The sequence below is a fragment of the Castor canadensis genome, chromosome 5, assembly GCF_047511655.1.
Source record: "Castor canadensis chromosome 5, mCasCan1.hap1v2, whole genome shotgun sequence".
Lineage (NCBI taxonomy): Eukaryota > Metazoa > Chordata > Mammalia > Rodentia > Castoridae > Castor > Castor canadensis.
Window position 1 is genome coordinate 131,224,153 of NC_133390.1, and position 24,976 is coordinate 131,249,128.

At 38.2% G+C, this 24,976-nt stretch overlaps 2 protein-coding genes and 1 non-coding gene across 4 annotated transcripts in view; 2 read left to right on the top strand and 1 right to left on the bottom strand.

The window, feature by feature from the left end:
- Positions 1-615: 615 nt before the first annotated feature.
- Epm2aip1 (EPM2A interacting protein 1) lies at positions 616-7,996 on the bottom strand. Its single transcript, XM_074074192.1, has one exon. The coding sequence runs from the start codon at positions 7,857-7,859 to the stop codon at positions 6,033-6,035; it is 1,827 nt and encodes a 608-aa protein (XP_073930293.1). The 5' UTR covers positions 7,860-7,996; the 3' UTR covers positions 616-6,032.
- Positions 7,997-8,096: 100 nt separating this feature from the next.
- Positions 8,097-24,976, top strand: part of Mlh1 (mutL homolog 1) — a 47,172-nt gene continuing 30,292 nt past the window's right edge. For both annotated transcript variants that reach the window (XM_020168955.2, XM_074074160.1), the window contains exons 1-9: positions 8,097-8,452; positions 10,325-10,415; positions 13,314-13,412; positions 15,188-15,261; positions 16,782-16,854; positions 17,975-18,066; positions 19,491-19,533; positions 19,664-19,752; positions 22,042-22,154. In XM_020168955.2, the coding sequence (XP_020024544.1) occupies positions 8,337-8,452; positions 10,325-10,415; positions 13,314-13,412; positions 15,188-15,261; positions 16,782-16,854; positions 17,975-18,066; positions 19,491-19,533; positions 19,664-19,752; positions 22,042-22,154 (790 nt within the window). In that variant the 5' untranslated portion in view covers positions 8,097-8,336. The remainder of the gene's footprint in view (positions 8,453-10,324; positions 10,416-13,313; positions 13,413-15,187; positions 15,262-16,781; positions 16,855-17,974; positions 18,067-19,490; positions 19,534-19,663; positions 19,753-22,041; positions 22,155-24,976) is intronic.
- Positions 11,333-11,467, top strand: LOC141423693 (small nucleolar RNA SNORA70). Its single transcript, XR_012448520.1, has one exon. It is a non-coding gene; the product is annotated as a small nucleolar RNA SNORA70 (small nucleolar RNA).

A 24,976-nucleotide genomic window follows, 5' to 3' on the forward strand; every position in this document is an offset into this window, starting at 1 on the left:
GAACTAAAATATAAGATCTTACACATTTTTAAAATTTATCAAGTTTTATATTTTAATCTCTAAATCCCTTTCAGGAATTAAGCTTAGGATAATTAATTTTTCATAAATGAATGCTATGGCTTATGTCAAAACCATTGGGGCTGGAGACGGTTAGTGGTAGAGCACATTTCACGTGTAGAGGCTCTGGATTCAATCCCCATATGCATGTGTGCGTGTGCACTCATTTCCTTAGATTACAGCCTCTTTTAAGGACAGGGTCAAATTATCTTAATTCCCAAATTTACAAGCACAGTATTCTAGTACAGAGCATAAGTGAGGAAAGATATATGGATAAAAGATTAAAATTCAGGTGAGATAGGAAGAAAAAAAGGGTGTGTGGGTACAGATCATGTAGAACCTTGTAGGCCATGATAAAGACTCTGGATTTTATTCTGATGGTGAGAGAAAGTTATTAGAGGGTTTTGAGTAGAGAAGTTGCATTACCTGACTCATATTTTAAAGTAAGGATTCCTCTGGTTGCTCTGTGAAAAATCCGTATGAAGGAAATATGGAAACAGGATACCTACCAAAGGGTATACCACAACGAAAGGGTACACTAAAAGACAGACACAAAACTTTTCACAGAAACTTTATTCATAATGATCACAAACTGGAAACAATCCAAATTTCTGTCAACATTAGAATGGATAAGTTGTGGCACAGTCATACAATGGAATATGACACAGAAGCTACTACAACATGGATTATTCTTGCAGACATAATGCTGAACAAAAATACAAAAGAGTGCACATAATTATTCCACTTACATAGTTTCAAAACAGGCAAAACTAATTAATGGTGATGACGGCCAGACTCACAATTGTCTGTGTTTATGGGAGAGGCATAGGGCACCTATTGGGTAACAGAAATATGGTCTACCTTGATCTGGGTGGTGCATTCATGGGTGAATATAAAAGTCCAGGTGTTCACTTGGTATTTGTAAACTTTTATCTCAATGAAAAAAGCAAAAATACATTTTTAAAAATAATTATATAAACGGAGTCCTATAGCCATGTTAACCAGTAGGGTTTGTCTTCCAAATATTTCTGGTTTTGTTTGTCCAACTTATGGGCATGCACTTTAAGGGCCTGTAAGTTATTTGGCAAACTTTCTTTTTGCATTTCTCAAAGTAAGCAGCACACCCATGGGGGTATCTGCTTTGTCAGCCCAAGCTCCAGAATGAGGACACTTTAGAGCAAGAATTAGTGAACTTTTCTTTGTAAAAGGCCCAAAAGTAAATATTCTAGGCTTTGTGGGATATACACTCTGTTAAAACTATAACTCTGCTTTGATAGAGCAAAATCAGCCAGACAATTCATGAACGGACAAGCTGTACTCTAATAAAACTTTAGAGAAACATCAAGCAGGATGGACTTTGCCTGTGGGGTGTAGTTTGCCAGCTTCTTATCTACAGCAAAGTCTACAGTCAAATTATTTGAGACACTAAAATTTTATAATTGTTACCCCATAGCAACATGACGCAGAAATTGGATCCCTGTTTACAAAAAACTAAAATACTGAACTCACTGGCTTAGTGACTAGTTGACAGGCATTCAGGAAATTGCTATTAGAGGATGAAAGAAATAACTTCACAGGGCAACTCATATTATGGAGAGGTGAAATTGTCCCTTGGGATAAACCGAAAGGCAGGTAATCTACCCTTTACTAACAAAACAAAACAAAACAAAAAAGAAAGAAAAACTAATTATTTTGTGGTTGCTGTTCACTGCATTTGACAATATGTACAGAAGAGATGAATCCAGAAAGGAATGAGTCAGTTTTCAGGCAGAAATAAGAATAGAGAATTTATAAGGTCAAGTACTTACTGTGTAGAATGAGGCAACTTTTCTATTACAAGATAAAAATGAGAAATCCTTTAACCCAAAGGATCTAATCATTGGATGACTATCATAACTACTGTCAAGATCTGAGTGAGTTAATGGGCCTTAGACTATAAATTCAATTAAGACTGTGACACCAGTTAATCCCTTAAATTGGGCATAACAGCTTCTGCAAAGAGACTAAAGGTTTGGCTCTCCTACTTAGGACTGAAAAGCCCCAGTGACCCAGAGATTAAATTTAGAGGCATGGGAACAAGCAAGCAAAGAAACAAGTGAATCTAAAAGTACATATTAACTAGATGTCATTTTTTGGGTCATCTTCCTTGGGGAGGTGATGAGGGCATTCTGCAGGTAGAAAAGCAAGTGAAGTATATATCCACTGATCAGAAAAGCCAAGTCATTCTTCTAAGTTTGTTAAATTTACTTACTTTTAAATTCCAGAAGAGCCATAAGTCATCTGTAAAGGAAAGTAGCAAGTAAATAGCAAGCCATTTTCTCCTAGGGTTGATGCCTACAAAAGGAAAAATGGATGTTAAGTCTTATGTGGCACTTTCTCTAATACTGAAGGTAAAATTTTAATTACGAAAGTATTATTTTAGTTCAATCTAAGAAGTTATCCAATCTTTTCCCTCTATATGTAGGTCCCTTTGGAAATTAAATAATAATAAGACTTTATTTCACGGAAGTACTTAGTATTACCTAGTGGATTTATGTGAGTACACCTGGGTTTGAATGCTAACTTTACTACTCATCATGTTTACTAGGGGAAATTGAAGTCTCAGTTTGTTTCCTTAACAACATACACATATTTGAACCACATGCTAAACACTGCACTAAATTCTGGAAATACAACAATGAGGTCCCTAGTCACAAAGAACTTAAGTTTCACTTCTTAATTTGCAACATGTGGCTAACAACTACCCAGAGAACAGGCAGGACGAGTGTGAAGGTCAAATGAGACCACGAAAGAGATTCAAAGATTATAAAACACTATACAAATATTTGCCCAAACACTTACTGAAATGCCAGGCATTGTGCTAAGCACTAGAGATATAGAGCAAGACTTACATGGTCTCTTGCTCTTATAAAGCTTACAGTCTCGCAGCGATCAATAAGTAGAACAATTACTAAGTGTGCAGCTGGGGAAGAACAGGTGTTTAAGGAGTGCAGTCAGGGCACTTGGCCGCCATAAAGCTTCCTAGATGAAGTAACATATAAACTGAGAGCTGAAAGATGAACAGGAATTTGCATAATCTTCTAAGAGCAATGGTGAAAGCAGTAGAGTGACAGGACCAGATTGACTCCATTTTTGGCTTGGGCAAGGACAGCTGGAAAATTGGCAGTGATTGTGCCATCTACTGAAGAAAAAGGAAAATGAGAGGAAGCGCAGGCTTGGGGGTAAGATCAATGATGTGTTTTGCCTACGAGACAGCAAAGTAGATTTAAATTAGCAATCAGACACAATCTGACAAAAATCTGGAAAGGAAACGTGAATTTGGAAGTATTTGCACACAGGTGGTAACCAAAGCCATAGAAGGAGATGAGATCAGCTAGGGAGGTAATGTAAGGGAGATAAGCAAGGGAGATTAATTAGGCAGCCTAAAAAAAAGGGAAAAGACTTAATAGATATTAAGGGGAAGAGGTGCCTACAAAGACTGAGAAAGCAGACTTAGAGCTAGAATCTCCTCAAAGCTAAAGTAATCAACTATTTCAAAAAGGGTAAGAATATTGACAAAGACTTAATGGGAAAACAAATCTTTCAAGAAAACCAGAAAAAAAAGGAGATGGGGTAAGTAACTGGTAAGGGCATTAGAGTTTTCAATAAATGGCACTTATTTTAACTATATTCACCAATACCACAGGACCAGTAACAACTATGTATTTATAAAAAAGAGACTGCCATGCAGCTACAGAATTACTCAATACAGAAAACAGTAAAATACACTTTTTTTTTTAACAAACAAGACTAGTTATAGCAAATTCTCAATCACTGAGGGTCAATTTTTAAAATCCTTTGCTTATGTCTCTCCCCTACTCAGTGATATGATGCAGACTAATTTTATTATCACCTTAAACAAAACATATTCAAACTTCACAAAATGTACACAATTTCAATATTTGAGGAACTGGGATTAAAAAGCAGAAGCAGCTTTCAGGTCTTCCAATCTTTCAAGTAATAAAGCATTTGCTGTGAAAGACAATACAGAAAGCTATTGGAAAATTACCGGTAGAGTTTTCAGTTTTTCACTGCTGTTTTTTCAGACATTTAAGCAGTTTGCAAACCAAAATGTCAACTCAATATCTTGTCAATACATAACACTTTTCTGTCCTAAACTAATAATGTTTAATAGGACAGAGCCCTTTAATCTGATTCAGTATTACTTAATTAATTAGTTAAATGCTATTAGGAGCTACTGGAACATATCAATGTTTTTTGCATCTTACCAGCCAAACATGGAATGCTGGAATTAGTCTTCCCTATTAAGTATAGCATCAGCTTCTACCGGTAATTTGTCCTATCCTTGAAATACGATACTGTACACTGGGCATCTACTGGCACTTTGGGAGGGGTAATTCTTCGCAGTGCCAGACTGTCCTGTGCACAGCAGCGGGGAGAGGTCTTTAGCTTACATGCCAGCAGAACCCTCTAGTAAATATGACAACCAAAAAGGTGACCCTGTACATTTCCCAGCATCCTCTGGAAGGGTTACTGCATTTGGTTGAGAATCACTGTTCCAACTTTGGTTCTTAGGCTCTTACAGCATCTATTTAGATTGCTTAGGCACCAGTTCCTTCTAAATTCTTGGTTGTATCCTGGTTCCTTGAATTTGCTGGGTTAGTGACAACAGAATCGTGCTGCAATACTTAAGACAGGATTTAGTAGCACAACAGTTTTCAAATTGTACTTGAGAGTCTGTGAGTTAGTTACAAGTTGGGTCCTGTCTTTTAAATCAGTTTTATATATTGGGCTTTCCTGTTAAGAGTGCCTTTCGCAGCGTAAGTTTGAGAATTACTGTTATAGCAAAAAACAGATGTCTTACTAGAAATATGGAATTACTACAATCTGTGAATAAGGCTGCTTGAGATTTAAATATTTCTACTTACATTTTCCTAACTACTGAATGAGTAGGACAGTTCTTAATTCTAGAATAAATCCATTTCCAGCAGCTAACAAAATCTGATATTGTATCATTTTAAAATAAAGTGTTTCCTTTAAGCAGGTTCTTTATAAAGTAATACCACCCATGCAGATAAAACAAATAAGCTAAAATATCTCACAACTCTTCAAGTGCAAAAATCTTTTCCTCACCCTTTACCATAGGGCCAAATTTCTGTCTAGCGTAGAAAAAAGAATTACTAAATAACAAAGGTTAAAATTCTATACTTACCATAGTCCTTTGATAGATAAGCTGACAAAACAGCCCCCAGTTGTGAAAAATTCAGGGGAAGCCCCCCCCCAATTAATTGACTATTCTTATCTCAAAATTGCAGGAAGCCTCTTAAATCAGCAACCTTATAAATTGTTCCTCTTCCTAAAATTTTGATTATCTCCTCCTTTAGTAGTATCAGTATCACTGGGTGTGAGGAGTAGCGAGAGGGAGGAAATCTGTCAATATTTACTTTAGACTCAGAAATACAAAAGTGTCAAACATTTTGTTAGACAAAAATACCTCCACTCTACATACATTGTTCCTTTTCTGAAACTTAGAAACTTGCTATGTGAATTTCTGAAAATTAGTTCATACATACATTTAAGAAGTTGATAATTTTGACTGTATTTATCAGAATTTTAACACTTTGTTAAATTAAGATCTAAAATTTTGGCATATATCTTCAGAACACTTTAAAACCAGATTTCTAATTCAACTCACATTATCAGTATTAAACTTGATGAAAATTAATTATACCATAAAAATAACAATGACTTTGCCATTAAACTAAGTTTTTAAAAAGCTGGTATTCTCATGTTTCAGTTCCATGCTGCCAGATGAGATGGAAAAAAGGCAACTGTCAGAAGGATTTGAATTGTGATCAATTTGGACATCTTGTAATAAACTCAGTACTTTGTAATCTTGAAAAAAAAAATCAAATTTTTGCTTCTAACATTGAATTCTTGTTTAGTTGAATTGTTTCAATGTCGTATTACAAGGCTTATGGATTAGATTCACTTCTTTCTCTCACAAGGTCATCCCAACGGGGATCCATTTCAGTTGTGGCAACCCGAAACAGGGCTTGGAGATGCTCATCTGTCAGTGGCTGGCTCAAAGTGTGTTGGTTTCGAGTCAAATATGAAAAAGCCTTTTCGCAGATTTGGTTACTATCAAACAAGGATGCCACCTTATAGGCAACCCCTTTGATAATTGGGTAAGATTCAGCAGACAGTCCAGCATAGAACTGCCCCAAGTCTTTGACTCGGTACTCATTCCAAAGATCAGTGTTCGCCTGAAGTTTTGTTAGCTCCACTCTTACTGAAATAGGTGCATATTCAGGCTTAAAGCTGAATGGATTTGAAAAAAGTTCCAAGTCCTTTTTAATGAACCTGAGATCCTTAAAATGTCTCTCAAAATCTTTTTGTAGACGAGAGATCACCATTTGATACCTGTCAGGATCAAAGATTTTTTGATCTTCCTTAAACTGCTGTTTAAGCTCATCAACAACTATGCTGAGGGCGGGAAAGTCTGTTAGATTGTTTTCCTCAATATGTGTCTGAAATGAATTCAGCTTACCCTCAAAAGCACAAATACGGTCAAAGGCAGCCGCTGCAAAGACTTTAGTAATTTGCAATTCTTCACTGAGTTCTCGAAGATAATCCATAATATCCACCAAGAAGCCAAAGTCACAAAGCCACTGCTTGTCTGTGAAATGGACTGTTGTTGCCCCTACTGAAACCAAGAAGGCTTCTATTTCTTTTCTCAGTGAAAATATTAGTTTTAAAGTTTTCCCTCTTCTAAGCCAATTGTTCAGACATCGTCCATTAACCCTTTCACCGTGCTCTGATTCAGACTCAGTTAGTAACGGCTGAAACTCAGGTCGTCTAACGCCTCTGGTCTTAATCATAACTATCCACTCGGATATGGTATTTATGATCTGATTAACGTCTATGTCATAAGAACTCAACAGTTCCAAGTGAAGAAATCCTGAATAGTGGATCACATTCCAACAGTTAGGGCTTACAGCCTTTTCTCTCATGTATGACACCAGTCCTGAGTTCTCACCAATCATCCTCAACGTGTGGGTGGTGGTCAGGCCAACCATTCGCTGCAAGCTGAGCCCTGCTGTCTGCAGGGCCTCTAGAATCGCCGACATGAGCGCACCGACACTAAAGTGATGAGTCAGGTTGATAATGGTCAGAAGATCTTCTTGCACCTCCAAGTCGTGGCCCACACCACGGATAAAGACTAGGAGGTAGTTCTCATAGGCCACAAAAGCCTGGTCGTCCAAGGCAAGGGAATAGGCTTTAAAGTCCCTGGCTCGGTTAAAAAGCTGATTACGCAGGTTGCTGTCAATGCTCAGAATCCTCTGCCTTGTGATCTCTGGAGATAAATCAATGCCTTCCAGCACACCCACGTGATCGGGCAGTACCTCTCTAAGCAACACCTCCATGCACTGGTGCACAAAGTCTCCCTCACCCCAGCCACGACCCTTCAAGGCCAATAGGCGGCAGAGCCCGAGGCCTGCACGCGCAGCTCTCTCCTCGGGAGTGAACGCGGCCGCCATCGACAAGTCGCCCTGACGCAGACGTTCCACCAAAGCCGCGCGCTCCTCCTCCCCTACAAACCGCTCGTAGAATTCGTGTTCAGCCTCATAGTGGCGCCTGACGTCGCGTTCGCGGGTAGATGCGACGAGGCGGCGACACACCAGACACAAGGCCCCATCGCCCTCCGGAGGCTCCACCACCAAGTAACGCTGGGTCCATTCCGGCCGGAAAACAAGAGCCTCGTCGACTTCCATCTTAATCCTTTTGGGCGTCATCCACATTCTGCGGGAGGCCACAAGAGCACACCAACCTCAAAAGGGCCGCAAGACGCGGGGAGGAGCCGGACCAGCGCCAAGCACCTCCTCTGCTCTGCGCCAGATCACCCGAGCACCCAGACACCAGCCTCCACCACGGCACCTCCGTTCCTATTGGCTGGAGATTTCGTATTCCCTGAAGCTCCTAGGAATAAGCCAATAGGAAGAGCTGTGAGGATCTCGAAAGCGCAAGCGCATATCCTCCTATTTTAGTCCTCTGCAGCCAATTTAGGGAGGGACAAAGTGAGAGACCCAGAACCGGATATTCTTAACCAGCAGTTTGACTGGCATTTAAGCTGCCAAATCAATAACGGCTGTTGGAGGCGGTGCAGGATGGCGTAAGCCAGAATTGAAGGAAGAACGTAAGCAGAAGGAACTGAAGTGATTGGCTAACTGCACTGCCCGTGAGCATCTAGACTTGACCTCCGTTATTCTGGCGCCAAAATGGCGCTCGTGGCGGGAGTTATTCGGCGGCTGGACGAAACAGTGGTGAACCGCATCGCGGCGGGGGAAGTAATACAGCGGCCGGCTAATGCCATTAAAGAGATGATTGAAAACTGGTACGGAGGGAGTTGGGCCGAGTTCTCTTAAAGGCTACGACTTAACTGGCAGTCACGCCGAACAGCGTGGATACGCCTCCCTGCCCCTGTTGGAGGCGGGTACAGCGCATGCGCACTGCGGCGGTGGCCGCGGGGACCCGAATTCGCGTGCGTTTGACCTTCTCCCCAGGCGGAGTTCTCCAGGCGTTTTCGCGAGACTTTCCTAAGGGTTAGGGTGCAAATAGAGGGATAAACTTAGTATTGCTTTAATGGTACCGTTAACGAAAGAAGATTCTTAACTTAAAATTTTATGCAGATGTGAAATTAAAAATGTATAAATGTTTATGGTGAAAGAAAAGCAATTTTCGTTCAGAGAAAACTATGTTAATGTCTTGCTTGTCATTCATTCCAGAAAATAATCCATACACGTTCACGAGCACAAATATTTTTTGAATTTTGTTCAAAATAAATGTTGGAGTTTTAAGGCAGGCTAATGGGATTGGGGATTAACTTCTGATTTCCCTCTGCCAAGTTAATGTCTCCATTTAGTGTTCCCAGGCCCTTTATATCTGGGGGAGACACTTTGAAGATAGACTACGGGGCATCGTTGATTCGGAAGCTTAAAACTGTCAACAACGTGGAGGGAAAAGGTTAAAAACGTGTGAAAAGAAAAGTGGGCTGTAAAAATACTATTAATGTACCTGAAAGTTTTGTCAGGTACTTTCTTTGTATTAAAATCTATGTTAGCAAAGTCCATACATTAGGGCTAAAGGTATGGCTCAAGTGGTAAGAGCACCTACCTCGCAAGCCTGAGGCCCGGAGATCAAACCCCAGTACCGCTAAAAAAAAGAAAAAGAAATCCATACATCATCAGGGAGATAGAGAAAACAACCCTCAAGTGAAGAATTGTGGCAGGTTACATTGTGAAAACAAACCATTCAGGGCAATGGGACTGGAAGAACAGTGAGTCAAAAAGGAGCACAGATGGAAAGGAAAGAATTAGAAGGTAGACAGAAGAAGGAGCAGGAAGCCTGGAAATATTTTCAACATTTGATTTAAAATAGCAGTAACAGCCATAGGCTAGCTTTTGTTTCTACAATGTTTTAATGAACTGACACACTAACTTGGACCAATTATTGTACTGTTCCTGAAACTCTAACTCAGTGGCTTACAATTAATTCTACAAGCAGAAATTTTGTATGGAGTCCAGTGAGGCTCTTTTTAATATGTAAGTCAAGATGGCTAGTACAATTTCAATACAGGCGTTCCCCAGAAAGTTCTTTAATACTTAAGTAACTTACTGTCTTGTTTTTGAATAAATAATTTTCTGTGAGGGCTGTCGATAACTTCTCTTTCTCATGCAGCTCCAAGCGGAATTTGTTTTGTCTAGTAGATACTCTGTGTTTATGTGCTACTCTTATTAAAGCACAAAAGACTTATTGGTTTCTTAAAAAACTTTCTGCATTACCATTTTTTTCTTTCCTCCATCATAAGTATATTGTCTTAAAGAAAAACGTTTAAAATTTTTTAAATGATATTTCATTAGAGTCACTTAGAACCCAGAGGCCAAATAAGTTGAAGTAACAGTAAAATTGGTTGAGAAAAGAGTACAATATAAGCACGTGCTAAAAGGATCCTACTTTTAACTTTATTTTTCCTAGAGGGACAGAAATCGTGCTGACTGTCATGTTGGAAATGACAGTTGTCCTACTCCTCTAGTACTTAATATACAAACTCATACAATGTAGACACTGAGCCTGTAAGACAAAGGAAAAACATATAATCATGCACTCCTGTATTTATTTGGAGTTTGTTATTATTCCTTAGTCCATATTAAAATGTGTGTATTAGAGTTGTTGCAGACTAATAAATATTTTCTGTTTGATTTGCCAGTTTAGATGCAAAATCCACAAGTATTCAAGTGATTGTTAAAGAGGGAGGCCTGAAGTTAATTCAGATCCAAGACAATGGCACTGGAATCAGGGTAAGTAAAATCTCAAAGAAGCAGGATGTTTATGTGGTTCATGTGATATATCTGCAGGAAAAAGAGAACCTTTCTCTGTTCTGGTAACTTAGGGTTTTGCAGATGAGAATTTTTTATTAAAATATTCAACACTAACAGTAATTATGTATTGAGTACATATTGGACACTGTTGAAGGCATATAGCAGTGAATATAAGATAGACAAAAATCCTTTTTGGTCTGGTGCTTCCATTGTAGCAGTGGGAGAAAAACAATAAACAACAAGTATGATAAATAGAATGTCAGGTGGCATTAAGTACTATGGAAAAAATGAAAGGGAGGAAGATAGGCATGGGGGAATGGGGAAGAATGCAATTTCAGTGGAATGGTTCAGGAACGCTTTAGTATGGATGTGTTATCTAAGGAGTGAACTGATGGAAATCAAGGAGCAAGTCATGAGACTGTTCAAAGGATGAGTATCTTGGGCAGAAAGAACAATAAAGACAAAAGACCATGAAGTAGAAGCATGCATGAAATATTAAAGGACTGGTGTGTCTAAAGCAGAGTGAGCAAAAGAGTAGATGAGGGCTGAGAGAGAGAACATGTCGTTCCTTATAAGCCATAGTAAAGTCTTTGGCTTTACTAAAAATCTGGCTTTTTATGGCTACTATGGGGGACTATGACTAGTGGGTTTTAAGTAAAGTGGTACATGATTTGGTGAGTTTTATAAAAAGAATTTTCTCTGCTATGTGGAAAATAGACTGCCAAAGGGTAGGGTAGAAGCAATGAGAAGGCTCTTGCAGGAATCCAGGAAGAGGTGACAGTGCCTTGAACCAGCTTGGTTGCATCAGAGGTATAAAAAGCAGTAAGATTCTGAAGGCAGAGTGCTCAGAATTTGCTGAAGTAGGGTGTGAGAGGAGAAATCAAGAATGATTTCAACTGCAGCCAATTAAGCCAACCAGCTTCCTTTGCACATAGGGACCTGGGGTGCAGTGACTGCAAACTGCAGCCTCCTCAGTAGTGTATGTAGCCTGCTGCTTGTGTAGGTTGCCCTAAGGAACTTTGAAGACAAGTTTTCAGTGTGTTCATGTCTCTGTTCTCATGCTGTCCCCAATCTAAATTCCAGATAAGTATACAGGGTAGCTTTAGTAAGCCCCACAGCACAGTGTCTACAGAGTTCACATTGGCCAGGTAATCATGTCCATCTGCACCAAGCTGCAGAATAAGGAACACATGATTCAGGCCCTATTCAGGGCCAAATTTAAGTTCTCTGGCCATAAGAAGATCTATATCTCAAAGATGTGGGGCTTTACCAAGTTAATGCAGATGAATTTGAAGACATAGTAGCTGAGAAGCAGTTCATCCCTGATGGCTGTGGGGTCAAATATATCCCTAATTGTGGTCCCCTGGACAAATAAGCAAGTCCTTGTCCTGTAGTTGTGCTGTCCCCTCCATAATCACCTTAATCATGCTCAATAATAAATTATCCTGCTGCCTTTTAAAAAAAAAAAGAATGATTTCAAGGTTTTTACTTTGTAAAAAGCAAAACAGAGTTGCCAGTTACTGAGCTGGGAAAGATTATGGAAGAAGCAGGTTTGGCGGGAGGACGAGAGGTTCATTTTTGGGTGTTTAAATTTAAGATGCCTTTTTTAAGATGTGCATGTGAGTCTGGAGTGTTGTATAGAGGTTTTCAGATAAAAATTTCAGACTTGACTGAATTTTAATACTATGAAAAGCCATGAAACTCACTGAAAAGATGCATTAGAGAAATGCATATACAAATCACAATAAAATAGCATTTCACACTCATTAGAATGTCCGTTATCAATAAAAAAAATTAAAATAAACAGGTGAGGTAGAAAAATTGAACCCCTTGTCCATTGCTGATAGAAATGTAAATTAGTGTAACCATTATGAAAAATGGTATGGTGAGTCCTCAAAAAAGTAGAATTACTGTTAGGTTCCAACAATTCCACTTTTGTGCATAGATGGAAAAGAAGTAAAAACAAGAACTTGGATAGATATTTGTATACTTATATTTATAGCAGCATTCTTTACATTAGCTAGAAGGTAAAAGCAGCCCTTGTGTCCATCGGTGGAGAAATGGGTAAACAAAAGGTGATAAATACACACACACAGAGACACACAATGGAATAATGTTCAGCCTTAAATAGGAATGAAATCTTAATATATGCTTCAACATGAATGAAATTTGAAGATACTCTTAAGTGAAATAAATCACTCATTAAAATAGAACTATTATGATTCCTATTATATGAGGTTGCTAGAGAGTCAAACTCATAGGGACAGAATGTAGAATGGTGGTTTCCTGGGACTGGGGGATAGGGAAGAATGGAGAGTTATTGTTTAATGGGTACAGAGATTCAATTTGGGGATGATGAAGTTCTGGAAATGGATGGAGGTGATGGTTGCACAACAGTGTGACTGTACTTAATGCCACTGAACTCTACACTTTCAAGTGTGAATATGAAATTTTCTAATTTTTTTTTTCGTGGTGCTGGGGGATTGAACACAGGGTCTCGTGCTTGCTAGGCAGGTGCTTTACTGCCTGAGCCATGTTTCCTAATTTTAAAAAAAGGACTGAATGAGATCATCAAGACAGTGAGTATGGATAGAGAATAGGTCTAAGGATGAAGTACTGGGCTACTCCAATGTCAGGAGGTGGGGACATGAGGTGGAAACAGCAAATGGAAAAGAAACAACCTAGTAAGAAAGGAGGAACACTAGTATAGTGTCGTATTCTGGATGCCAAATGAAGAAGTTACTGCTAATTTAAAAACTCTTCTTCTAAGAAGAATTTCTTCCTGGATTAAATCAATAAAATGGAAATTCAGAAAAATTTGGAAAAATGAGTAACATAATTATTTAATTTTTTTCTTCTTTTTTTTGTATCTTACAGAAAGAAGACCTGGATATTGTCTGTGAGAGGTTCACTACAAGTAAACTAAAGTCGTTTGAGGATTTAGCCAGTATTTCTACCTATGGTTTTCGGGGTGAGGTAAGCTAAGGTTTAAAGAAATGTGTAAATAGCCCCCTGTGTTGACATTATCATTTGTCAGCATATGTTTCTCAACAGAAGTAAATGAAATTTTATCTTTTTTGCTCATTAAATATATGTAAATTTGAACAAATTTAATTAAATTTTGCTTTCCAAGACTGTGAATTGTTCATAATTACTTTTTACACCATAACTGTTTTATGTACACAGATCTCAGATATTCTGCATCTCTTGATAGAACACCTATAAAGTTGTTTTGTAAAAAAATCAAATGTGAATCTAATCAGTACTTAGATCTAAGTGCTAATATACAGAAAATGTAGGGGACAGGAAAGCATGGTAAATGATGCTGATATTAAAAAACTGTATGACAAAAGATTTTCAACAAATAAGTTGCAAGAGAAACAAGAGTAAAGAAGGTAGAAAATGTCTTGCAAATTAAAAAAGATTGCAGAGGCTTGTGAGTCAACTTTACTTAATAGACCTTACCTTGATCCTAATTTGACAAATGGCTATAAAAAAAAAAAAAAGTGAGCTAAAGATATTTGAACATAGATTGGCTATTTGAAAAGTGTTAATTTTCTTGATATAAAAATATAGGGTTTTTTTGTTCTTATACTTAAATATGTATTAGATTATGCCAATATAGAAAATAGTCAAAAAATATTTTTAAGACTAAACTATTCTTTATGGATACCTTTTCATCCAGTAAATATGGGCCTGTATGGTTTTTAATGAGCACAAAGCAGTCTGTTATGTGTATGTATATACTGTAGTTTAAGTGGTTTCTTGTTGAATATTTCAGCTGTTTGCCATTTTTGCCTGTTGAAAGCTCTGATAAATACTCTTGTACAAACACTGTTTTGTTTAGTTATTTCCCTAGGATAATTTTTTTTTTTAATCCAGTACTAGGGATTGACCTCAGGGCCTTGTGCTTGCTATGCAAGCACTCTACTGTTTGAATGATACCCCAGTCTTCCTTAACATAAATTTATAGAAATAACATTCTTAGGTGAAAATATACATGTTTTAAAAAACTGTTAGTAGTAGTTTCTTATGGCTGCCCCTCCAAATTACCACAAACTTAGTGGTATAAAGCAACACAAACTTACTGTCTAATCATTCTGTATGTCAGAATACATGGGTTTCACTGGGTCTCACTGGGCTCAAGTCAGGTTTTGACAGGGCTCTCTTCCTCTCTGGATGATCTAGGGGACCAGAGAAACCCATTAGAGTAGTTATTTAGGAAGAATGAAAGTGGGGATGTGTCCTTTAAGGAGATAGTGGGACACCTTCCTTTTCCTTTCTCTCTTTTAGCCTCCTGTGGACATGAGTTGAGTGCCTCTATTCCCCTCCTTACTCCCCACCTTGATGTATTTATTGCTTTGCCACAGGCCCAAAAACAGTGGGGCCAACTGACCATAGACTGAAACCTCTACAGCCATGTGCCAAATACTGGTTTTGTTTTTATAAGTTGATCGTCTCAGGTATTTGTTATAGTAATGGAAAGCTGGCTAACACAATGCCTGTTGTTTTGCCACATGAATATAATTACCGTTAATGCAATAAGCTTTAGTGTGATTCCTTTTGAACTTTTTAACATATGTTTATCCTTTTTACTAATGATTATGCTACAGATTCAATTTTATATCCTTTTTTTTAACATCATCAAAGTGCTCATTGTTACCATGTATTAATATAGATTGAAAGAGCCAGTTTGGGTAACCTTTCCCTTTGACTAGGTGACAGTGTTTTTCTTTCATCCCATTTCCTAGGCTTTGGCCAGCATAAGCCATGTGGCTCATGTTACTATTACAACCAAAACAGCTGATGGAAAGTGTGCATACAGGTATAGTGCTGCTGATTTTTTGCTTGATCCCAGAGTAATTCTTAAACATGAGTGTTATCTTTTTTTTGGCTGAGATTTTGGTTAAGTTTTCTTTCCTCCCTATGGATAAGTTGATAAGTTGATTATAAGGTGATACTCTTATTTCATGACTTCTTAAAAGATAAGATTTAACATTATAAGTGCCCAGCAAGGTGTCTATTACATGTAGGCATTCTAAATAAACGATAGCTGCTGATGGTATTTCTGCCCCTTTGCTTTCAAAAGGGTATTACTTTGGGCTGATTATAGGATTTCTGGGTAGGATACTGGCTCCTAAGCTACGAGTTCTTTACAGTTTGTATATATCTGTGCTGACTTGCTTTCCAGTGACTAGCTGCTGCTTGTTATGCTGGTACAATATCCAGAGGCTAATGAGTAGCCTTGGAACAGAACAAAAATGAGATTCAAGGAATCAATATCATCGTATCTTTATTTTATAAGCACTGGCAATTCACTAGTTGAAGACAGGTAGTAAGTGGTGCCAAAAGTAAAAGGAAAGAACAATTTTAAACATATAAGATTGTGTAAATTAAAATGGAAAGCAAAGGGCAGTTATGTTTTCTCAGTCTTCTTCAACATATGGATGTGTGAAGTAATGGAACGGGAAGCATTTTAGAGTATGTAGCACTGATCTAGGGGTCTTGACTGTGAATTCTGGGTAAGCTGAGATGATTAGAATTGTATCACAAACCAGAGAAATCATTTCTGAATTAATGTCTTCCTAGATAACCTTGAACACAAGTTTGTTCATTGATCTTTGGGATCAGGTTGTGCCCCTGCCTGGAGTCTCTAGTGACTCCCCTCTATGGCAGGATGAGATTCAGAGCTATCATCTTGGTACCCAGTGTATCCTTCCAGCCTTTTTCTCCACACATTTCCATTTGCCATGTAGTCCAAAGTTTCAATTTTTTTTTTTTCTCTCTCTCTCCTGGTCTTTCCTGCTGTCTCCACCTAAAACTATTCCTCCCTAAAGATGAAGTGAATTACCCTTTTTCTGATGACTTTACTCCCACCCCACATTGAGTGGTTCCTTCTCCAGATTAGTTAGGACATTATACTTTGGGTAAAAGTCTGTCCACTTATCATGTCAAGTGCTTTCTAAGACCTTTGTTTATTATCAGGGTCTCCACAGGCCTGGCATGTGGTAACTCCTCAATAAATGATTGCAGAATTATAGAAAATTTTACTGGTATCTTAGGCAATGGAAAAATTATTGTTTAGTAATTCAAAACTCACCAACTTTTAATTCCTTCTTTTTTAGTTGGTTTATAAGCAAAATTTGCTGAAAGAATTGGGCTTTTTTTTTTCCCAATCAAAATGATTATAGAAATAGCAGGAAAATGAAATGCTAAACAATAAAGACAATACATAATATGACTGCATTACAGTCTATTACTGGTCTAATTTTCTTTTTTATCCTTTGGCTAAGTATATATTGTGTTGCCATTAGATATTAATAATCTTGTATGTTTTCTGATTAGAGCAAGTTACTCAGATGGAAAGCTGCAGACTCCTCCTAAACCATGTGCAGGCAACCAAGGAACCCAGATCACGGTGAGAATGGTGCACAGAAATGTAAACTATTAAAAAGAGCTTTGTCTAAGTATTGAAATAAAAAATAAAATTGGCTCTGAGTTTCTGGGTAATGATAAAGTGAATTTTTACTAGTTAATAGAAGCCCCAAGATATCAGCCTCTAAGCAAGAAAAATGATTATTGGGTTTTATTGCATGGAATCCCGCCCATCTTCTTGTTTTTTGTAAGGGGCTGGGAGATTCATTATTGGTATGGCAGAAATCAGTGGCAAAATAGTTGGCATTAGAAAAACATTAAATTTGGCTCTATCAGATGTTTTGGGTCCCAGCCTTCTCACTCATCAGTTTACATGTCCAGAGTCAAGTCGTTAACATCCCTAATTTTTTTAATCTATCTGATGGAACAAAGAATACCTGACTGTCTTCCTCAAAGGATGTTGCCTATGTCAATAGCTGGGAGAAAATTCATCATGCTGGCTTATTTCTATAGTGCCTCGGTCTGTTTCCATTCTGTGATCCTACAAAGCACCCTGCTGTGTGCTGTCATGTTACGCATTCTGCTCCTCTACCCCTAACCCTAGTTGGAGCACATCTGCTTGAAGGCCACTCTAACCTTTCTAAGTCCCAGGCATGCTAGGTAGGCAGAAGACAAATAAATCTGTGCTTCTCAGTGCTTGTCAAGATGGAGCCTTACTAGGGTGACCACAGTGTGACTTCTAAGAACTCCAAATTATCTTGGAAATTTTATGATTATCTTTCGTTTAAAAAATATCTTTGAATGCCACATAATATTGTAATTACTTATAAATTTATACATGTGCCTCACTAAATTGTGCATTCTCCTGAGCTAGACTGTGCTTTAAAATTTGTCCTCATATTTTTAGCACAAAGCAAGGAGTCTGACATAGCGCTGGTCCCCATTACTATTGAAAAATGAATGAATGAGTATGGGAGGCAGGAAAAATATCCTTTAATTACCCTGTTGATGCTGCCCTGTTCCTTGTCCTTCTCTCAGTCAGTACTTGGATGTATAAATAGCATTGGATTCACTATCTTAAGACCAGCTTTAGGTGAACAGCCTGAGTCTTTCTTTACTTGTGTGTCCATTGGTTTACAAAATGAATCAATCTTTCTATTCAGGTGGAGGACCTTTTCTACAACATAACCACAAGGAGAAGAGCTTTAAAAAATCCAAGTGAAGAATATGGAAAAATTTTGGAAGTTGTTGGCAGGTACTGTCTAAAATCTGGGAGTAGGTCTCTGAGTTCTGTCACCAAAGGAATATGTTTCAGTGCTCTCAAATTAGAACAGTTGTGAGCTAGCTACAGACAGTAAGCCTAGCCTACATACTGCTGTGGTTAATGTGGTCACCAGTCCTGAGCTTTTTTGATCTCCCAGGAAGAAGCAGTTGGTCTCTAGGTTGGTGACAGTTCTTTGGTGGCAAGCAAAACAAACTGAACTTAACTACTTTAAGCTGAAAAAAAATTTATTGGAAATGTAGGAGTTACTCACCAAGGGGGAAGAGGTGTAAACAGTTGTTCTTTGGGGAGGACAGGAACCAATGTGAGTTTGGGATTTGAGGTCATGACCCTGTTCTTTTGCTATTCTTTTCCTGACTCTGTTCTGGAGCCATTTCCTTAGAGTGCATGTGATTGGCCTGCCTTGGGTCACATGATCATGTGCTAGAGGCTCTGGGGAGAAGATTTCCTGGTTGGTAGTCTTTTACTAAATATGCATCACGTGGAATAGGGTAAAGATAGTTTCACAAATGAAACTTAGAGGCCATTATAGGAAGGAGAGGCTATTATAGGAAGGAGAGGGGATATAATGCAAAAACAGCATTATATCCAGGGTAGACTTAATGTATTGCTACGAATGGTTCCCGCCTGGCCTCTAAACCCACATGTCTTTGAAAGTAATAGGAATTTGTGTTAATTGTTTTTTAGTTCTTATAAGAATATTTGCCCACAGTAAAATGTGAGTTTATATATCAAGTTTCTTTTTACCCATTTGGAATTAAATAAATCAGTGTCAGAATATTCATTATCTCCTGAAAATAAAGGAGTTCTATAGTTGTTTTGGTTTTAAGTGTGGTAAAGTGAAAAATTGTTATTTAATAAATGCATTTTGCTAGCTGTAATGCTTCAGTTCATGGAGCCTATGAAGAGAGGAGTGATAAATAATGGCCAATCAGGAAAAGGCTCTGACCTTTGTCCTGGCTGGTCTTAGGGGGCAGGAAAAATTGGTAAGGAAGAGAATCTTTTGAGGGCTCTGAGAGAAAATAAAATTGTGTAGAGATTATTAAATCTGAGTTCTCAGGATGGGAGGCAGACCAGTCTTCTGTGAAAATAAAAACTGCAGGTGAAAACAAGATTATGGTGAGTCTTGTCAGCAACCTGTAACAGCACAGAGTACCCTATGTTTTGACAAGTCATTTAGTATTGATATCTTCATGAAGAAGTCTGTTGGATTATTTTCCTGTGAATAAAATAGGATGTGCAAAGATGTTTTTGTTTGCATATATCTTTGGTTAAACCACTTTTTTTTTTTTTTTTTTTGTAAATCCACCAGTTTATTTAACTAAAAGGGGAACTTGAATCTGAATCTCTTGTGCATTTGGCCACTCTTTGCTTATCTCTTATTTTTTCTTTTCCAGGTATTCAATACACAATTCAGGAATTAGTTTTTCAGTTAAAAAAGTAAGTTCTCGATTTGCGGGTGATGGTTTCGTATTATGAACAGAAATAAAGGGGAACTTTTAATAGTTTGCCTGTTTGTCACAATTGTGAGATAGTAAGTCATTTGTCTTCTGTTCTTTTTATTTATTAGCAAGGTGAGACAGTAGCTGACGTCAGAACATTACCCGGTGCTACAACCGTGGACAATATTCGCTCTATCTTTGGAAATGCTGTTAGTAGGTATGTTGATAACTTACATATAAAAAAAATTTGCATTCCTTGCCTTGACTGATCATCCTATCACATTTTGGAATCTGTCAAGATAGCACCTGCCTTGAGTTTGCTTTTGTTCAGTATGCTTTTTGTTCATGCTTCACATTTGTTAATTGAGTCACTATTTCATGTAATCAACTTCCTGGGTACATGCTGTGTCCTAAATGCTACAGGCATAAGTCAGCATGTTCTCTCTAGGACTCTTGTCTTCCAAATATTTATAATGTAAAAGAATTCTGTCATCTTCTGATTCTTCCTCTTTTCCCTTTATTTTCACTGTCAGCACTTCAGGATTTCATTTATCACTTAACATTTATTAATTGCCTCCCTTATTTCAGACTGCATGTCAGAAATTGGGAATGTAAAGACAAATTAAGTACTTCCTACCTTTAAAAACTAGATTTTCAGGTGTTACTAAGCCTTCATTATCATTATATTATCAGTATATTATGGATTTTTCTTGGTGCTCTCATTTGTGGGCACAAATCACCATTTCCATCACAGATTCCTAGCTACATCTACGAACTTTACAAAGCCCAAAGTGCCTCCATCATACACTGAAGGGAAAAATACTTCCATATGCCAAGCATGCACAAAGTGCTATGGATACACACAAAGTGAAGTCAGCCCTGCCTTCACTTTTTCAAAAGTCTTAAAAACAGCAGCTGGCTCACACCTACAATCCTAGCTACTTGAGAGGCTGAGATCAGGAGGATCAGGGTTTGAGGCCAGCCTGGACAGATACCCCATCTCCAAAATAACCAGAGCAAAATGGACTGGAGGTGTGTCTCAAGCAATAGAGCACCTTGCAAGCGGGAAGACTAGAGTTCAAACCCCAATCCCACCAAAAAACCAAAAAGCAGCCTGGTGTGGTTCTTACCTATAATCCCACCACCAGTCAGGAGGCTCAGACAGGTGGATTGTAAGTTCAAGGCTAGCCTGGATTACATATGTAGCAAGAACTGTCTCAAAGGAAAAAAAGCAGCAGCAGTTGTCTCAGTACCAAATTTCTACTTTCAAGGACAAATTATTCATTCTTTGAGACAAACCAAGTTCCTAACAAGGGAAAAACCAATTTGCTTTTAATCACATTTTTCTAATTACATGTAAATTAATTAATTTTTTAACTGTGTTCCCAGAGCAAAGGGAGAATTCTGTTCTAATGAGTTAATGTTGAAATTTTTGACTAAATTTTTTAAGACTTGAAATTAGTTGTTATGAAATTCCTAGGGACTATAGGAGATTTGAAATCCCTTGAAGCAGCATTTCTCAAAGCAGGTTTTCAGAACACCAGCCTCTTAAGACATTTAGAGAAGAAAGGGTTTGCTGGTTCCATGTATGTGGGAAACACTGCAGGATGCACCCTCTATCCAGAGCACACATTAGTGCAGGAAAAGCATGCATCATTCATTCAGCAAACCCTCTTGAATGCTGGCACTATGCTATGTGGAAGGGATATGGTGGCAAACAAATCAGAGATTATTGTTGCCGTTAGAAGACTCTAGTTGGAAAGACATGAGGAAATTAGACCATTTGTTAGCAGATTGTGCTTGATGCTTCAAAGGATAATTGCAGGGTGTGATGGAAGAATCTCTGGGGTCAAAGAGAGGGATAGTCAGAGAAGGCTCTTTTAAGAAAGAAATCCCTGAAATATTAAAGTGAAGTAGGAATTAACCAGTTGCCAGTAGGTTCATTCTGAAGGCCTTCAGACAGAAATAAGTGTGGCTCATCTGTCTTCATGTTAACTTCCCTTCCCCAATGAATGCACTCTGGGGAACACCACACTGGAATCCCATTGTGGTGCTATTCAGTATAATAAGGAATCATATCTTTGAGATTTAGTACTAAGATACAAAAACCTTTCAGCAAGATGAAGCCTCAAGAGCTTACACTCATCATTATATCCAAGCAATTAGAGTAGTGCATGGCATATACATAAAGTGCTTGAAAACACTGACTGGGTGGATGGATAGATGGATGGGTGGGAGGGTGGGTGGGTGGATAGGTGGGTTGATGGGTGAGTGGAAGAATGGGAGGGCGAGTGAATAGTTGGATAGATGGATGGATGGATGGATGGACAGATGGACAGATGAATGGGTGGATAGGTAGACCCAGAGAATCTCAACCTAAGGTCTGCAGTCCATTTGTCAGTTAGTTTATAAGAAAGAGCCCTGTGTGCTCCAATTCTGATTCTTTTATAATGTTTGAATTTCCCTTTATTTTTTAAAGCCTCAAGTTTTTCTCTTTTCTCACCAGAGAACTGATAGAAGTTGGGTGTGAGGATAAAAACCTAGCTTTCAAAATGAATGGCTATATATCCAATGCAAACTACTCGGTGAAGAAGTGTATTTTCTTACTGTTCATCAACCGTAAGTGGAAATGAACTAATTGGGGGAATATATACACAAAGAATTTTATGAAAACTGGAAATTTTTTAAATACATAGGTTTTTGGCTTTGGGTTTTTTGTTGGTGGTGGGGGTTGGGGTTCTGTTTTGGTTTGGTTTTTTGTTTTTGTTTTTGTTCTGCTCTACTAGGATTTGAAATCAAGGCCTTGTACTTGGTAGGCAGGCGCTCTACCACTTAAGCAACACTCCCAATCCTTTTAGCTTTGGTTATTTTTCAGATAGGTCTTGCTAACCTTTTGCCTGGACTGGGCTTGAACTGCAATCCTGCCCTTCTTTGTATCCCAAGTAGCTGGGATTACAGGCAAGAGTCACCATGCCCCTATAACCCACAGATTTGATTACATGGGGAAACCTCATGCCAAAGTATGATTTGATTAGAAAGCTTCTGTAATTTTTTTCCTTAATATGTGCTCAGCTCTTTGATACATACTTATTGCTGATTGACTATCACAGTTTGGTTTTTTTGTTTGTTTGTTTGTTTTTTTCATTTTTCTTTTATTATTCATATGTGCATACAAGGCTTGGTTCATTTCTCCCCCCTGCCCCCACCCCCTCCCTTACCACCTGCTCCGCCCCCTCCCGCTCCCCGCCCCCAATGCCCAGCAGAAACTATTTTGCCCTTATCTCCAATTTTGTTGTAGAGAGAGTATAAGCAATAATAGGAAGGAACAAGGGGTTTTGCTGGTTGAGATAAGGATAGCTATACAGGGCATTGACTCACATTGATTTCCTGTGCGTGGGTGTTACCTTCTAGGTTAATTCTTTTTGATCTAACCTTTTCTCTAGTACCTGTTCCCCTTTTCCGATTGGCCTCAGTTGCTTTAAGGTATCTGCTTTAGTTTCTCTGCGTTAAGGGCAACAAATGCTAGCTAGTTTTTTAGGTGTCTTACCTATCCTCACCCCTCCCTTGTGTGCTCTCGCTTTTATCATGTGCTCATAGTCCAGTCCCCTTGTTGTGTTTGCCCTTGATCTAATGTCCACATATGAGGGAGAACATACGATTTTTGGTTTTTTGAGCCAGGCTAACCTCACTCAGAATGATGTTCTCCAATTCCATCCATTTACCAGCGAATGATAACATTTCGTTCTTCTTCATGGCTGCATAAAATTCCATTGTGTATAGATACCACATTTTCTTAATCCATTCGTCAGTGGTGGGGCATCTTGGCTGTTTCCATAACTTGGCTATTGTGAATAGTGCCGCAATAAACATGGATGTGCAGGTGCCTCTGGAGTAACAGTCTTTTGGGTATATCCTGTTTATTTGTTTTTTTGAGTATTTAAAATCTTTTTTTATTTTTAAGGCTTTGGAAATTTTTTTTCTTTTTTTTATTATATTCGTACATGCATACAACGTTTGGGTCATTTCTCCCCCTTTCCCCCGCCCCCTCCCTTACCACCTCCCCCTTACCTCCCCCAACCCCTCGCTACCAGGCAGAAGCTATTTTGCCCTTATCTCTGATTTTGTTGAAGAGAGAGTATAAGCAATAATAGGAAGGACCAAGGGTTTTTGCTAGTTGAGATAAGGGTAGCTATACAGGGAGTTGTGACTGTCACAGTTTGGTTCTTACCACTAAGAGGAATTTTAGGAGAGGGTATCTCAGACTCTGTGAGCCTTGCATACCTTCCTTTCCTGCTGCCATTTGGAGCCTTCACATCAGGCCTAAGCAGAGCTTCACAATATCCATACATCAAGGGCTACTCTTTGACCTTGCACAGTAGGACACAGAGGAGAGGGATACTTGGACATAGGTAGCTAAAGAAATTGAATACTAAGATCTTTGAGGTTTTTCTTTTTTTTTTTTTAAATTATTCATTTATTCACATGTGTGTATATTGTTTGAGGTTTTTCTTTTTAAAGAATGAAATTTATGATACAAAGAACAGCTCTGGAAATGAAGGAACAAATTAAATGATTTTTCTCAAATTCCTTTCCAGTCCTTGTCTTCTTGATGATGTGTTGTTTATGATTCTTACTAAGTAAATACTGTTTTCCATTCTGCTTGTAATAACTTGTTTGGCTATTTCCAGGTTTTGATAGTGACATAGCAATGACACATAATTCTTTTTTTTTTTTCCTTTTTCTTTTATTATTCATATGTGCATACAAGGCTTGGTTTATTTCTCCCCCCTGCCCCCACCCCCTCCCTTACCACCCACTCCGCCCCCTCCCTCTCCCCCCCCTCAATACCCAGCAGAAACTGTTTTGCCCTTATTTCTAATTTTGTTGTAGAGAGAGTATAAGCAATGATAGGAAGGAACAAGGGTTTTTGCTGGTTGAGATAAGGATAGCTATACAGGGCATTGACTCACATTGATTTCCTGTGCGTGGGTGTTACCTTCTAGGTTAATTCTTTTTGATCTAACCTTTTCTCTAGTACCTGTTCCCCTTTTCCTATTGGCCTCAGTTGCTTTTAAGGTATCTGCTTTAGTTTAATGACACATAATTCTAAATGCAGTCCAAACTCAGTTTTTCTTTCAGAAACAAGGTGTATTTTTCCATGTGCTCATTTTAATAATTTTATCTTACACATTCTTTACCTTTGTAGTTTTGTTTATTTTATTTTATCATTATTTTATTTTTATAATTTTTGCATTTACATTCATGTTTTAAAGCATTTTATAATAGTTTTATAGTTTTTGTCTTGTTTGTTTTCTATTGGAAATGGTATGTTCTCCACTTGCATTTATAGCAATAAGTGACTGTGGGATATCTCAAATTATGCATATGTTATAGCACCTGTTCAACGTAAAACAGGAACAGTAAGGAGAGAGCCAATCATT